The sequence below is a fragment of the Erigeron canadensis genome, chromosome 6 (genome assembly GCF_010389155.1).
Source record: "Erigeron canadensis isolate Cc75 chromosome 6, C_canadensis_v1, whole genome shotgun sequence".
In the NCBI taxonomy this organism is placed as follows: domain Eukaryota; kingdom Viridiplantae; phylum Streptophyta; class Magnoliopsida; order Asterales; family Asteraceae; genus Erigeron; species Erigeron canadensis.
This window is the reverse complement of record NC_057766.1, coordinates 25,529,561-25,545,880: the sequence shown is the minus strand read 5'-3', so window position 1 is coordinate 25,545,880 and position 16,320 is coordinate 25,529,561. Positions and strand designations below refer to the sequence as shown.

At 35.1% G+C, this 16,320-nt stretch overlaps 1 protein-coding gene and 2 long non-coding RNA genes across 3 annotated transcripts; 1 reads left to right on the top strand and 2 right to left on the bottom strand.

Annotated features, from left to right (window-relative positions):
* Positions 1–4,501: 4,501 nt before the first annotated feature.
* LOC122603701 lies at positions 4,502–6,348 on the bottom strand. Its single transcript, XR_006324489.1, has 4 exons — positions 6,304–6,348; positions 6,093–6,152; positions 5,033–5,117; positions 4,502–4,646 (listed from the first exon to the last, which is right to left on the bottom strand). It is a non-coding gene; the product is annotated as an uncharacterized LOC122603701 (long non-coding RNA).
* Positions 6,349–8,306: 1,958 nt separating this feature from the next.
* Positions 8,307–10,498, bottom strand: LOC122603700. Its single transcript, XR_006324488.1, has 3 exons — positions 10,459–10,498; positions 9,994–10,092; positions 8,307–8,663 (listed from the first exon to the last, which is right to left on the bottom strand). It is a non-coding gene; the product is annotated as an uncharacterized LOC122603700 (long non-coding RNA).
* A 728-nt stretch (positions 10,499–11,226) lies between these two features.
* Positions 11,227–16,037, top strand: LOC122604553 (putative late blight resistance protein homolog R1B-16). Its single transcript, XM_043777436.1, has 3 exons — positions 11,227–11,232; positions 11,622–11,696; positions 13,436–16,037. Exons 1-3 carry the CDS (start codon positions 11,227–11,229, stop codon positions 15,881–15,883), a joined length of 2,529 nt encoding a protein of 842 aa, XP_043633371.1. The 3' UTR covers positions 15,884–16,037.
* Positions 16,038–16,320: the final 283 nt, after the last annotated feature.

Here is a 16,320-nt window from a genome sequence, read left to right as displayed (position 1 = left end):
ACTTTTATTAATAATAATAACAAATTTTATATAATTTTAAACAAAATCTAGATAGAAAATTAGGGTTTAAAAGTAAAATTTTAAAACTATAACACTTATTTAGTAAATAACTTAAAGTTGGGAGGTTAAAACTAAAATTAATATTAAATTATACATATAATATACGAGTAATATGGAGCATCTTCTTATTCCTATGATATACACACACACACACACACATATATATATATATATAGGAAAAAGGGAATATAAGTCTGTCCGACACCTAAGCTTAGGTGTGGAACCCCTCACATACTAATATTTTAGGTATAATGACACCGGAGTGTAACCAACTATGACCAAAAGGTTATGTAATGTAACCAACTACTCGAATAACTATGTAGTGTAACCAACTTTGTTTTTTGGGTTATGTCATGTAAGTTACCGGCTACTTCAAGTTTCCATCCGGTTAAGCCATAAATAAGGTTAGGATAATTGCACCGGAGTGTAACCAACTATGACCAAAAGGTTACATAGTGTAGCCAACTATGACCAAAAGGTTACGTAGCAATAGACTTGAAAACTTGATCAACTTTAGGTTCTAAATTTAGACAACTCAAATCAATGACGGCTAGAGTTCTATCCTTTATAGAAGATTATGAGAAATCTTAGAGGGAATTCAAGACCAGGCCAAAAAGGTTATTCTGACAAGGAGCTACTGGGTTATCTCTTGATTGTATATATAAACGACTGTGTCATGATGTTGTTATGGCAATGAGCTACTGTGTTATCTCTGGATTGCATATGTGAACAACCGAAGGATGAAGATGAGAATGAGAGACATATTGTAACCAAAAACAAACATATAGGCTGTTTTAAGAATTTTGTAGAGAAAAAGGGGGGATAAAAATTCAAAACCCCCATGTTTTCTATGCAAAATTCTTGGGTGTTCGTAGCAATGAAGATCATGGTGTTTCGTCAGGGTTTAGTCATGGCATCTTTCTGGTTTTGAATCCGTGTGACATGTGTCTGACCTAATTTTTGGATCAAAGGCGCCTGATTTAAGATTAGGTGATTCAAATGAAGATTGAAGACCGTGATTGAAAACCCGAGTAAACTATTCATGATCTTTGGGATTTTGTCGAAAAGCTTTTATGATAAAGTTAATCATTTGTAGCCGAGTAATTGAAAATCAAACCTTTATTTAATGCCAATGATGTAGAGATGATTAATCCGGTGATTAGTGAAGAGGTTGCAGATTAAGTGGTTCTCTATGTATTTTGGAGATGCTTACCTTGAGGGGGAGATTTGATATGAAAGACTTTAGGTGATTGGTGAATTCATGAGGATACAAGACAAAGTCAGACACTATTGGTTGAAGACATGGATCTTGTGAGTGCTCCATATCTGAAGTTCAAGTTACAAAAATTTCTTATCATTGTGAGAGCTGATTAAATTCGATGCTGATTGTTGGAGATTCAACTTCTTTAACATATGTCGGTTAAGCTTGAAGATCAAAATAGATTGAGCGATGATATTTTGCATAATGTCTGAAGTGATGATATCCGAATTGCATGAGGAGGCAATGATGTCTGTATTACTTTAAAGTGATGATGTTTGGCATGATAATGTTGCTTGGAGCTTAATTTGGATGTTACTGTTTAAAGGAGAATTACAATTTGTGTTTTGGATTTGTTAGTTGTCATAAGGATACGAAGATTTTGCAGTTTGAAGATCAATGTGCAGCGTATGAAGATCAAGTCTTACCGAAATAAGACATAATATTATTAGTTAACGAAAATTTGTTGATTGTAGATTTTTTAACTAATGATTGTCATAAGTGATAGCAATAGTCAAGGAGTGCTTGATTGGGCATTTCTGTTACTATTTCCATGCATTACAAGTGAAGACTTTGAAGATCGATTAAAACTTCTAAATGTTGATGTCAAGGGGGAGTCTGTTGGTGCATTTCCGGGTGTCAACATCATTATAGAAGTTTGTCTTGAGTCTACTGAATATGTACTTGTAATAAACGTTATTTTATTTCATATAATAAAGTCAACCTCGAGTTGGTCAACGTGTTGACTTGGTCGAGCTCGACCTACACGAGCTCGAATTGGTCAAACTTGTGTTGACTTGGTCGAGCTCGACCTACACGAGACGTCGGCCCGGCCCGGTCCATGTTTAAGCCTATATATATAGATGTAAGGTTTAGGTTTCAGAGAGAGGGAGAGAGTTTTGGTTGCAACTCATGAATCTCTCAGTTGTTTTGTTTTCGTATTTTCATATGTCGTTTTGTTTTCGTATTTTCATATTCCGAACTTGGTGTATTACTTGTAATTGCATTAGTTACTTAATCTCGTTGATTCGGTGGCAAAGGGACTTTCAGTTGTTGTGTTAATCTAACACGAGTATCGTATTAGCAAAGTAAAACTTATAAATATGTTCTCAAAATAATGTTAAAGGATACGTTAATGTAACAAACTTATGCTTAACCTTAACTTTGGTTAATATGTACGATTGTTGTTAATGTATAGGTTTAAGAAGATTTAATTATCGAAGTATTTAGAAATCAATTTCCGCCATTGTTTGTTGTTGATATTCTTGAAAGATTTACATACAATCTAAGTAGTCAGGAACCGACCGGCTCTTGAAAATTATGGCTGATGCTAATAAATATTTTGTGTCATTTGAGAAAGAATACGTACAGGGAAATAATGGATAATTCATGTACGGCTCTCCGTAATCATCTAATACGCATGATACGGGTTTATGACAATTAGCAGGTGTATGATCCGTTTAACGGAGCAAAAAAGACGCATGATCTGCTAAACGAAGTGAAAAGGATCCGTTTGGAATCTTTTGTTACATCAATTAAAATGTGTAGTTGATTGAAAAAGTGGTTTTGTGGATCCTTAACATCACGTCTAGGTGGTCTGGAATTCCCAGATGTATAGTATGCTCCTTGCAACACCTCCAAAAAAGTTAACTGAAGCTATTATACATAATTCCATACCCGAAAGCAATAAAGATCATGCGAACATGCTATGTTTCCTGGATATATTGGGAAACTGATGCTGTCGAATACGGGAATAGATTTGAGGATAGATGGAGACTTTCTCCTTGCTACCCAAACTTGAGATTCTAAAATTAAAACTTCATGTATGCACTGGAGAAATGCGGGAGACAAAAAATGCAAAATTTCTACAGCTCAAAGTCTTGAAAATACATTATCTGGACATAAAGCATTCGGTTTGTTCCAGGGATAACTTCCCACGACTACAACGATTAGTGGTATATCTTTGCTCCAAACTCAATGGTATCCCACTTGATCTTGGGAGTATATTAACATTGGAGGCGATTGAGGTACGTGGATCAGTGGATGTAGTACTTATGTACAAAACTCTGCAATAGAAATCCAAAAGGAGCAAGAGAATGAAGGAAACCCATCTCTCTTGAAAGTCGACACGAAGCCAGAGTTGAAATCGAGAAGTAGCAGGAGAACGAAGGAAACTCTTTCTTGAAAGTCCAAGCAAAGCCAGAGATAGATATTCAGAAAGAAATTTCATAACTGTAATGTAACTAATTGGGTATGTGACATGAATCTTACTTGTATTAGAACTTCAAAATTCAATTTTAGTAATGTAATAGTGTTGCTAAGCCATTTTGGGAGATCTCTGCTCTTTGATCTCAAAAAACAATTGTTACTTTCTTAAGGTACACTTTGAATGGCAAAGAAACTAAAAGATCTATGTCGATAACAGTATATTCATAATTATAGTTGTAGATACTAAATTAAATAGATCCTAAGCAGATAGGCATAAAAGTATAAAACTTAAAAGATAATATTTCTCGACACACATTATCGATCACTTGTTTTATTCCTTGATTGGTCCTGCATATCACAACTTCAATTATAAGATCATGCAAGGATAATTTGGGGGGTGCTTACAAAGTATCTCTGCAGCCTTTTTGAGTGGGTTTTAGTATACATTTTAGTTCACTCTGTGTGGCTTAACTTACAGGGTATTTACTATTTTCTGTTAGCATACTGTATCTCTGGGTGGGTTTTAGTATACATGGTGAGTTTGTATCTACGTGTTTTCACTGTATCATACACAAACGTCATTTTAACTTCCATTAATGCTCCCTAACCATTGCTCGTATTATTCCATCGTTTTTCCTTACGAATAGCATATTTTCATGCGATGGTTATCCAGACCACTTGACGCTGTCTTCTGGGTGGCAACAGTCAAGGTGGTGGGAAAGGGTGGTAATATTAACTTCAATTCATAATTATTTTTCTAACACCAAGATGGGGACAAAATGTCGCAAATATATGAATAGGGGAAAAAGAGAAGGAAAGAAATATTAGATAACACATTATGATCATAATTTTAAGAGATTGAGTCACAAATTTAAAAGGATTTGGCAGGAGCATAATAAATTCATATGTATCTGTAAAAACCGAGTTTAACTCAATTTTTACCAGTGGGAAGAATCAATAACTACAATCATATGCATTCTACACAAGAAGATAGAAGCTATAGGATAGCTTAAGCTTGTTGAGTTTATTCGAGCAGGTCTTATCAAGTCAAACGTGGTTTTACCTTAAGATGACATGCCTTAAGCCTCTTGTCGCTTGACAATGCCAAAAACTGGATCATCTGAGTAAAACAATCAGGAAAATGTCAAACCAGAAATCTTTCAAAATTCTAATCCTAAAGTTGCAAATCTATAGCTATCTTACAGCCAAAGTCACCATAATTTCTTTTATAAACAGAAATTGCACTTTGCAAGTCAATCAGATTCTTTCTCCTCATTTTTTAAAGATTTTTTTAATATAAAAACAGCGGGTTTTGTGTCTATAGATTTACATTTAATTAATTCAAAAGTTTAAAAGCTAAATGATTTTCTGAAACAGGAACCCTGCATTTCCTAACATGATTTATACGTCCATAAACAAATAGTAAGATTGAAAGAGTTCAAGTTCATGCTCAGTCTTCATAGCGAAAAGTGAGCATACGTAAATGTGTTAGCTAATTCACTTGACCTGATATAGTCTCGGTCAAAATCTGTTGGAAAGATGGTGTTTTTCTGTAAGTCTTGTTCAACTTAAGTAGAAGTGGGAACTCGGCCTGCACCAATCAATAGAGAAACGTTTTTTTAATATTTTAGAAGGATAGCTTTATGCAGAAACAATATAGTAACAAAAACAATACAAAGAGAAAAGAAAGATTAAAAAGAAAACAAGCTTCTATTCTAAAATATCTACTTAACTGTCTATTTAGCTATATAATGAAACCCATCCATTATAAACGAATTATACGGAGTATCATATTTTTGTTAGAAAGAAAGAAAAGATTTTGGATCAAAATAAATCTTCATCACTTCCAAAGATCAGAGATTTCAACTTGGAGAACAATTCATTCAAAGATCTCGACAATTATATACTTTCCATATTTATAGCATAGAATTATAGTATAAATAAGGATCAATTGTATTCAATCAAGAATATCACAATTAATAACAATTTTTCACAATGTAGTCTTTTATTTACCTCTCGTATCAAAGGTTGTATAAGCCTTACAGTCTTATGTTAATTCTTATACTTTCTATATCAATTGTTAACATGGTATCAGAGCCACAAAACCCTAATAAATAATTCTCATCAAAACAAAAATCTATCTATTGTCGAATAATTCAAAACAGAGAAAAAAAGTTTCAAGATTTCGAGCAGCAAAACAATTTGGAGGAGTCGAATAAAACATCTTGATAATTAATATCGAGGTGCTTTTGGTGGTGAGTTGCAGCCAAGCAAAGGAGAAGGAGGTCACATTTAATACTTTTGGTGGTGAGGTGCTTTGACACCAATATAGGTATATAAAAAAGTGAAGGCGGTAGCGTCTACCATGTCTGAAGAAGATATAGGTATATTTCTTTCTTTTCAGATAATTTTTCTCAAACTGTGTTCTTGTACCTTTACGCATCGTGTCTGGCTTTTATAAACAAACTAATAGTGAACCCATGTTAGGACATTTTGGTAGTATATGCCGTATATTAAACCTCAAAACATAATGGTTGCATATTAGTAGCTTGTGAGCAGGCAATACCATGTCAACCTTGAACCGGTTGATTGCATTATCAAGTTGGAATGCCAGATACAAGTCTGCCTGCAAGTAACCAGTAAGATATATACAATGAACTTAGCTTTATTCATAGAAGAATATTCAACTGATCAGGAAATCAACTGGGAATTTAAAAGACGAGATTCACATGCAATCAACTCTAGATTACAGTAGGCAAGATTGAGAATAAACATACCAAGAATATTTCATCTCCAGTAGCATATTTTCCGGCATAGTTTACTAATAGTTTCTCAACAGCTGCAGAAGTGACATGTATATTCCAGTAAGAGCTGAGAATACCTTAATAACTTAAACAATACACAAGACCCTGAACATCACAAGTTGTTTTACACTTGATAAAAGTGTTTTCATGTGTCTGTGGAAGCTCATGAACACATACCCATGGCTGTTACTTTGCAGTGAAAATTATAGGACAATATCTAAACATCCCTAAACTTTCAGTAATCTCTTCCCCCTTTTGCTCTATTTTCTTCTTTATTTAAGTCGTAGTGAACTTCACAATTTATACTTGAGCAGTTGAGCCTAGGGCTGTATAATGGTCCAACATTAGACTAGACAGGAGACAAGCCAAAAATCTGAAGAAACTGGAAACAAGAAATGGCAAAGGACCAATCTCGTATCGTTTCATACAATCTTAGAACCAGTCCGGTACCAAACTAGACCGTGAACTGGACTTAAATATTTGGGCCAGTGATATAAGCCTAATTCCTTGCACAAGTGAACTTGATTCAATGAACTAAGAGAAAATAAATCCGGTTTTATATCAATACAATCTGCTGACCTAAGTTTTTCATACCAAGAAACCTCGACAGTGTTCATGATAAGATCCCAGAAGGTCAGACCCAATTAATGCTGCTGAGTAGAATATTAAATGGGAAGAAGCAGTTCATTGGCAAGAAACCACAAGGTCATGGGTAACTCTTAGCATGGGCAAACTGTTAGCACTTAGCTGTTAGCTTGTATATAGCTGGCCTAGTTTTCATTTTGGGTCATGTCTTTGATGTTTTTAAATAGGCAAACAGCAAACTTGTATGTTTCTTCTAAAAATTTGCCTTCTCGAATAGGCCTAATCATTTGTTTCTCCTCAATTTCAGAAATCTATATTATTCCTTCGTTCAATTTCTGGGTTCTATAAGTTCAATTAGGCAATAGTTTAACTATATCCTGTGTTTTAGCCGTTCTTCAGCTTTCATTTTTTAACCATCAGAGTATGTAATCAGCCAGGCACTGTACTTGTAGTCATACTTACTGTCAAACAGTTCTCCTTAAGCTTTAAGTTGCAAACAATCCCTTCACCAAGGTTTAATTTCAGGTACTTTGGCCACTAAAATTTATTTATATTGTTTCAATCAATAAGTTGTAGCTCAATATAATACTCTGCCATATAATAGATATACCTGGGGAAGACTAGAGAATCTAGAGTGTGCTAAAGAAATAATTGTATATTTGTATCAGACTTAAACTCAAGTAGAGATAAGCCGGCAAGAACCTATCCTGAAGTTGGAACTACGCAACTTAACAAAAAGCATGTTGAGTTTTATAAAAATCCAAGCAAAAGAAAATTAATTGCAGAAAATTTCAAGCACAAGGTACGACTATTTGCATGTATATGGAGCCAAGCTTAAGATCTTAGTTATCAAAATATCGCTTACTGATGATTATGTCACACTTAGTTACGAGTATAGTTTAACTCATTACTCATATGCTTGCACAAGCTGGGTGTCATGTGGTTTCCAACACAGATTATACCGTTCAATATGGTAAAACACTTGAATGATACTGCAACTAAAAAGTAAAATAGCCCTTCTGTAACAAATATCTCTTCTTTTTGATATTTGTTTACACGAATCTCTCATTTACTAGGTATTTAACTCATGACATAGGAATAAAGATTATCTCAGTAGGCTACAAAGGATATGAAGTGAGAAGAAAAAAGACTATTCAAAGTGCATAAGAACAAGAGACGATCAACTGTAATGATGCCAATTTAATTTGTACCTACAAAACGACTCAGTTAAAAATTTCTGACCTGCGAGGTGAAAAACCCCCACTGCGCCGTAGTGGGTCGCAGTGGGCATTTTCTGACCTGCACGTGATGCAAAAACCAGCCATTTGACACACCAAACAACTCCAAACTATAGTATTCATTTGCCCAACTTCCACAAACTAAATTTCAAATATTCTAACAACTATAAAGACACATTTCAAACACAATTACAACATCAACGAGTACACAAAATCAAGGTTTCCATCAAACGGGTCATTTACCCACTTTGACACCTTTTTGACCAAAATTATGAATTCACAACTATCCAAAAACTTTACAACTGGAACATTTACAGAAATTTACCCATAAGCATGACCCCAAACTAAAATGTACCATGAGCCAAGAAATGAGGGACAACTAAGCTTCTATACCAAAAGATCGTCATTCGCCCGGGAATGACCTAATTACCTTCAAGACGTCCAAATCGCTTCAAACTCTAAATCAACTATCCTCAATCAACAATCACTAGCTCCTTCTTCCGGAACTACCTATATAAGAGGGTAAACATCTAAAATATAAGCAAAGGCTTAGTGAATATACTTGCATACATTTACGAATAAGAAGGAGGGCATAGTACAAGGACTTTCACATGTAACCTATGGCATCGTCATGTCACATTTACATATTCACCTTGCACACAAACAATACATATATGTATCCATATAAGCTAAACAATCATAACAAATCATATCTATCGGGATTCTTAGGCCCCGGAGGTTCTTAGGCCTCATATCACATCAACTATCGGGATTCTTAGGCCCCCGAGGTTCTTAGGCCTCATAAACAATGCCCTACATGGGCTTAACGCCGAACCAATTACCATGCTTGGAACATTCACAACTCATGGTAATTGGCCCAACGTATACCTAAAGGTATGCAAGAATACTCACCTCCTTTCGCAACAAAGAGAATAACGCTAACAACAAGTACAAGCAAGCTTCAACCTAAAATCATATCGAAAAAAGCATAAGCTTACATTCACAACTTGACTAGTTCAACCTAGCCATTCACAATCACTAGCCTTTTCTAAACCCAAAACCCAACCCATTTGTCATTGAGTTACTTTCATCTTTAACTATAACATTAGGTAGTTCAACCTACCATTTTCATTCACACAACAATAACTAGTAATATTCATCTTTTCTTACAAACTCAATTCATCACATGAATTTATCAATTTCATAATTAAACACATCTTATAACTCAATGACAACTAGTGAAACGACACAACTCGATTTAATAGAAAATTAAGGATTTTTTTTTTTTACTTGATATACCCACTGCGCCGCAGTGGGTGGATGCAATCCCCACTGCGCCGCAGTGGAAGTAACATGCTCCCTGGATCCGAGAATCCCCACTGCGCCGCAGTGGGCACGAGTTCAGCAACACCAAAAATCGTTAGATGCTTAATCCAACTTACAGACTACCAAAATCAAAACCAATTTTCATAATACAACATTTCTAAGTTCAAATAAGTTTTCGACTCAGAAATAAGCAAGGTAAAAGTATCCGTTGACCAACCATTCATTTTACCACCAAATGGGTCAATTACCCGAGTTGACATCTTACAAATGACGACGTACAAAATTAGAAATTTCGGCATGACCCATTCGTAAAATCATCATCCAAACCTGTTACGGATTATGGGTTTCTCCAAAACACATTTAAACAAAATCAATACATTACAACTACAAAACGACCCATTTAAAATACCCAAAAACTCGAGTCTAACTCTAGACATCATAATAATTCTCCAAAAAGACATAACAAGAGTACAAAGAGCCGATAGTTCAAAGGGGTCACTATGAGTCCTATTACCAATACCATTATCCGCATTTAACCAAAGCAACCCATATCCATTAAGCATCTTTAACTTCAATCTTTACAATACTTACTTTCTTCCTCATCCGGGACAACCTATAAAAGGGTAAACAACTAAAAAGTAAGCAAAACTTAGTGAATAATCTTGCATACGTTTATACATACGAAGGAGGGCAATGCTCAAGGGACTGTTGCATATGGACTATGACACCGTCGTGTCATATCCATAATACTCACCCTTGGGCTAGGCATTACATGGATCCATATAAGCAAATGATTACCATTACAATCAAATATATCAATAAGAAATGCTCCACATGAGCCTGTGGCCACCGATTAGGCCTGTAATCAAACTCAACCATAAACATGGGACTTAACGCCAAATCAATTACCACCATGGACTCACTCAACATGAATGGTAATTGACCCAAGGCATATATAAAAGTATGCAAGAAAACTCACCTCCTCCGCGAAAACCAAAATTATAAATCAAGAAGACCGCATGAACACAAAACATGTATGCTTCAACCTAGCAACAAATCACAACGCATATAGGATCATCAATCACATACTAGGCCATCTAGCCATAATCACTAACATTTCAACACCCAACCCATCATTTACAATCTTATATTAATCTTGGGTTGGTTCACATAACATGTATCTCTTACATCATTTTCAATTGGCCAAGAGTTACTTTCGTATCAAAATTGTCATTAACATATTTGACCTAGTAGACTTCAAACAAGCATAAATCAAGTTTTACTTACTCTTTTTACTTGATTCCAGTGGCCAAATTTAGGTGACACATATACCTACCTTTTATCTTTAGTGACCAACATGTGAATTGCCTTTCAAAGGTGACTTCTGGTCGTTTTAAAAACCAACACAGTTGCTGAAAACAGCTTTGACCTTACTGAATTCAAAAGACCATAACTTGAGTTCTACACCATATTTTGACCTCATTCCAGTGGCCACTTCTTCTTAACACATTTTAGTACATTTTATATTCAGTGATCAAAACATGAATTAACTTGCAAGAATGTGTTTAACCCGTTTTAACAACAGACATCAGAATCATTTTTGCTGAAAGATCAACATTGCGCCACTGGATTCAAAAATTCATATCTAGAGTTCTACTTCGTATTTTTAACTCATTCCAGTGGGAAAATTTACTTAACACAATAACCTACATTTTCTTTTTAGGACTCAACAAGTGAAAATGCTGTCATGAAGGTGTTTAACTCGTTTCAAACTCAGGGACAGAATCTGTCCAACTTAGTTCTTACTAGTATTCATCAAAATCTATCATGCAACTCAATTAAAACCCTAATTTAATTAACTTACAAGAACCCTAATTCATATTATATCAATTTACTCAATATAAATAAAACCCCCAAATTTTCCAATTCAAGAACCCTAATTTCTAAAATATAATTTAGCAAGAATCAAAATTAGGTTAAAGCATCAATACCTCAAATATTGGAAGACATAAGTTAGGGTTTCAATTTCATACTTTCTTCTCCTTTCTTCCTTGTAATTTCAGCCACCACCACCATAATTAAACCTCCACTTTTCAATTTTATGAGATAAGAGAAGATTATTATTATTGTTCTTGATGAAAGGTTCTTAGATTGAATGAGAAATTAGGATTAATGTTTGTTAGTATAAGAGTTAGGAAGAATGTAGAAGAAAAGTTGGTGGAGAAGTGATGAGTAAAGAAGAAGGATTTGGCTGGCACTTCTTAGGAGTGTCACGCCCCATTCTCTAATTTAGTGGGCAAATACCCGTTATCCGCTAAAGTTCCAACTAAAACAATCCCATATTCAAAAATAAAATATCAGGAAACTATTTTAATGTCAAAACTATAATAGAGGTTAATTTTCATTGGCTTAATAATTTAGGGTGTTACAACTAGGTTAACTAAGGAATTGGAGAAAATGAACCATAATTCATTTTCTAGCAAAATCCCCCAATTTGGTTCATCCATGAACCCTAATTTCAAAACAAAGATAAAAACTAAATTAAGGGAATTCAATACCTCAAGATTCAATGAGCTAAATCAAGACTATAGGATACAATTCCTTTTTCTCCCCTTTTTCCTCTTGATTTTCAGCCACCACCCAAAATCACCAAAACCCTAGCTTGTAAATTTCTAATATAGGTGGAGATGATTAATGATTTTGCTCTTGATGAACTATTCTTTGATTTTGAAAGAATATGAGAAGGAATGCATGAAGGGAAGAAGAAAATGAGAGTGGAAGTATGATTCATACTCAAAAGAAGATGTCTGGCACTTCCTATGGGTGCCACGACCCACTTCTCAATTTGGTGGGTATTTTACCTGCTATCCACTAAAGTTCCAACTAAATTAACCCATATCCAAAAATAAAATACTAGGAAATTAATTTAATGTCAAAGCTAAGAGAAGGGGTTAATTTCTTTTACCTTAAAATATTTGGGGTGTTACAGTTAATTATAATAAAGCTCTCTATTCTTTGGATATCGGATGAACACAATCCAACCGCCTAATAAAAAGCGTCTATGCGATTCATTTTCCATATCTTTAATCCCTTACAAGCAAACTTGGTTTGTTTATAAATCTTCGTGGGAACTTCAAATCACTATGCTACAATTACATTGCACAAGTAAGAGCATTCACAGTGGGTGTCATTTATTCTCCAAGGACTAGTCCCTGTCAGCTCCACATTATCCAAGGACTAACCAAGGATTAATCCCCCAAAACACCCAGAACTAGTCTAGGACCCACTATTTTATTTAACTTTACATTTTCAACTCAATATTCTACCATCTATTTAACTATACACTTTTAACCCTCTAACTTATACAAGTTCAATAATACAATAAAGGTGTAACTGCAGAAAATAGAAAACACCTTTCAACCAATTCACGAAAATAGCAGTGACCTTTAAAAGTTTTGTTATTTAAAAATGAACTTTCATTTATTACCGGAAATAGCAACATTTGACACGTGGACATGGTGACGTGGACATTTTTGATTACGTGGCATTTTTTAAAAATAGTTTTTTAGCTACAGTAATTATAGAGATAGCCCACAATTTTATGCTTTGTTATTATATGAATGGATTATACACTCGTTGACTCACTGAGACAAAATTTTCATCCATGAAGTTTAGTAGCAGATACACACAACTACTCCAATCCCATTAAGATCTATATCTGTTTTTGGTTGTTTATATTACAGTTGAAGAAATTAGCTCTTAAAAACTCGTTCAACCAGCCTATCATCTATTGCTTCTGTTTACTCAATCATTTATCATCTATCTATCAGTACTGCTTAAGTCAAAGTCTTTCATTTATTAAGATATACATATATATACATATATATATATATATATTAGATTGTTGAAAAATCTTTTAGTTGTCCATGGCTGATGCTCTTACACTTCTTTTAAAGGAATTTGTTGATTCCCTTCAGAGAAACTTTGTGTCATTCGAGAAAGACTACATTGAAAAAAAGGTCTATTCGTATACGGCTCTCTATGATCATCTACTAGGCATGATGCAGGTTTATGAAAATGAGGAATTGCACGATTTGGTAAACAGGATCCGTTTGAAACCTTTTGTTACATCAATAAAATGTATAGATGAGATTATATGTACTTGTGAAAAATTATGTAACATTATATATGGCTCAAACGTAGAGGGAGAAGAGGTTGTGGTGGGTTTTGATGAAGAAGTAGTAACACTACTCGATCAACTTACTTCAAGTTCTATAAAGTCACTCCAGGTTATCTCAATTGCCGGAATGGCTGGGCTCGGTAAGACTACTCTGGCTACAAAACTGTACAACCATCCTTTAGTCGAGTACTTCTTTGATATTCGAGCTTGGACCTGTGTTTCTCAAGTTTATCAAGTTAAAGATTTGTTACTCAATATATTTAGCTCTTTTATCCATGAGCTTACTGATGAGATTTATGAAATGAGTGATACGCAGTTGGGGGAAAAGCTATACAGACTACTAAAGGATCGTAAATATTTGGTGGTGTTGGATGATATTTGGGATTCTAAGGCCTGGAATGATCTCAAAATGTATTTTCCAGATGATAAAACAGGAAGCAGAGTCCTGTTTACCAGTCGTGACATAGACATCGGTTCACACGTAGAGGCGGCAAGACCTACTCATGTTTTGCGTTTCCGTAATGAAGTAGAAAGTTGGGATTTGTTTCGAAGAAAGATCTTCAGGACTGGAATATGTCCTTTTTCGCTGGAAGCTTTGGGAAGGGTGATTGCAAGAAAATGTGAAGGTTTGCCTCTTGCAATTGTCATAATGTCTGGTCTTTTGAAAAATAATATGTCAAATGAGTGGTGGAGGCAAATTGCCGAACAGGCAAAATTGTTTATGGTGAGTAACCCAAGCCAATACATGGATTCTCTGGCTTTGAGCTACAACGATTTGCCGCCTCACTTAAAACCCTGTTTTCTCTTTTTTGGATCATTTCCTGAGGACTATGAGGTATCCGTGAGAAAGCTGATTTACCTATGGATTGCTCAAGGATTCATACATCAAAGTGGAAGCAAAATCTTGGAGTATGTTGCAATGGATTTCTTGATGGCCTTAATCAATAGAGGTTTGCTGATGACTTCTAAAACGAAGGCTGATGGCCGAATTAAAGCATGCCGAATCCATGACTTGTTGCGGGATTTTTGCTTGAGAAAATCTTTGGAAGAAAATTTTTCTCTATTGAGTTACAAGTATCCTCTTGTTAGCGTTGCAGCGTCTTCCTTGTATTGTGTTGTTACACGAGATTCCGGTAACATAAGAGTTAAGCGAAATAAAACTTCAGTAGATACTCCTCCACGACTCACCCACTCCGGTTTATGTTATCCATATGAGTTAAGCGATATTATTAAAGAGGGTAGACCAATTCATTATGAAAGTTACAAAACGGTTAGGGTTCTTGATATGGAGAATGTCCCTATGTCTGTATTTCGTTCTGATGTAGTACACCTTAGTGAGCTAAGATACTTGGCAATTCAAGCTTTTAATGGAAGTCCCCCGGCATCAATATCCAACCTTGTAAACTTACAGACGCTGATAATATTGTCAAAGAGGAATATTGTCCTACCAAAAACCATATGGAATATGGTAAGTTTGAGGCACCTCTGTATCAGATCAGGGGAAAACCATATTGAGGAGCCAAAATTAGTACAAGTAGGAGACAATGATGGTTCTCCAAATTTGTTGCCTAACCTGCAAACATTATCCCAAGTGAGTCCTCAGTCTTGCCAGGATATGTCGTCAAGAGCTCCCAATCTTAGGAAGCTTGGGTTTTGTGGATCCTTAATATCAAGACTAGGTGATTTGGAATTCCCAAATGTAAGCTCTTTGCAAAACCTCCAAAAATTGAAGCTATTAAACACAGTTCCATACCCGGAAGCAACAAGATCATGCAATCCTGTTCTGTTTCCCGAGAATCTTAGGAAACTAACGTTGTCAAATACGGGAATGGATTGGGAAGAGATGTGGACTTTCTCCTTGCTACCCAACCTTGAGATTCTAAAATTAAAATTTCATGCATGCACAGGAGAATTGTGGGAGACAGGAGATGCAGAATTTCCACAGCTCAAAGTCTTGAAAATGCATTATTTGGACATCAAGTATTGGGTTAGTTCCAGGGATAACTTCCCACGACTACAACGATTAGTGGTTCACCGTTGCTCCAAACTCGACAGTATCCCACTTGATGTAGGAAGAATTTTAACATTGGAGGTGATCGTGGTTCGTGGATGTAGCACTTCTGCACATAACTCTGCAATAGAAATCCAAAAGGAGCAAGAGAATGAAGGAAACTCTTTCTTGAAAGTCCATGCAAAGCCAGAGTTAGAAATCCAGAAAGAGTAATAGTGGCTTTCATTTCAAACCTTTTACCTTTTCTGCAAGAAATTTTTGATCAATTGTGATGTCATCAATGTTGTAACTGTTGGATATGTGACATGAATCTTACTTGTGTAATAGTGTTGCTATTAGCATAGATAAGCTATATTTTTTTTTATCAGAAAACACAACGGTTACTTTCTTAAGGAACATTTTCATTAATTATAGTTTTAGATACCAAATTAAATAAATCCCAAGTAGATAGGCATAAAATAAAAGACATGTGTCCTGACACAGATTATTCATCACATCTTTTATTTCTTCGTTGGTCCTGCATCACAACTTCAATCATAAGACCATGCAAGGATCATTTGGGGATTGCATACAAAGTATCTCTGCGGGCGTTTTTTTGTCGTTTTCACTTTGTTTCGCGTAAGTTGCAGGGTATATAGTTCTCTGTTAGC

Excerpts from the sequence above, each read along its gene's own strand:
- LOC122604553 (XM_043777436.1), top strand. Across the intron at positions 11,697-13,435 it reads AGAATGTAGAAGAAAAGTTG|GAATTTGTTGATTCCCTTCA; the intron begins GTGGAGAAGTGA and ends CTTCTTTTAAAG.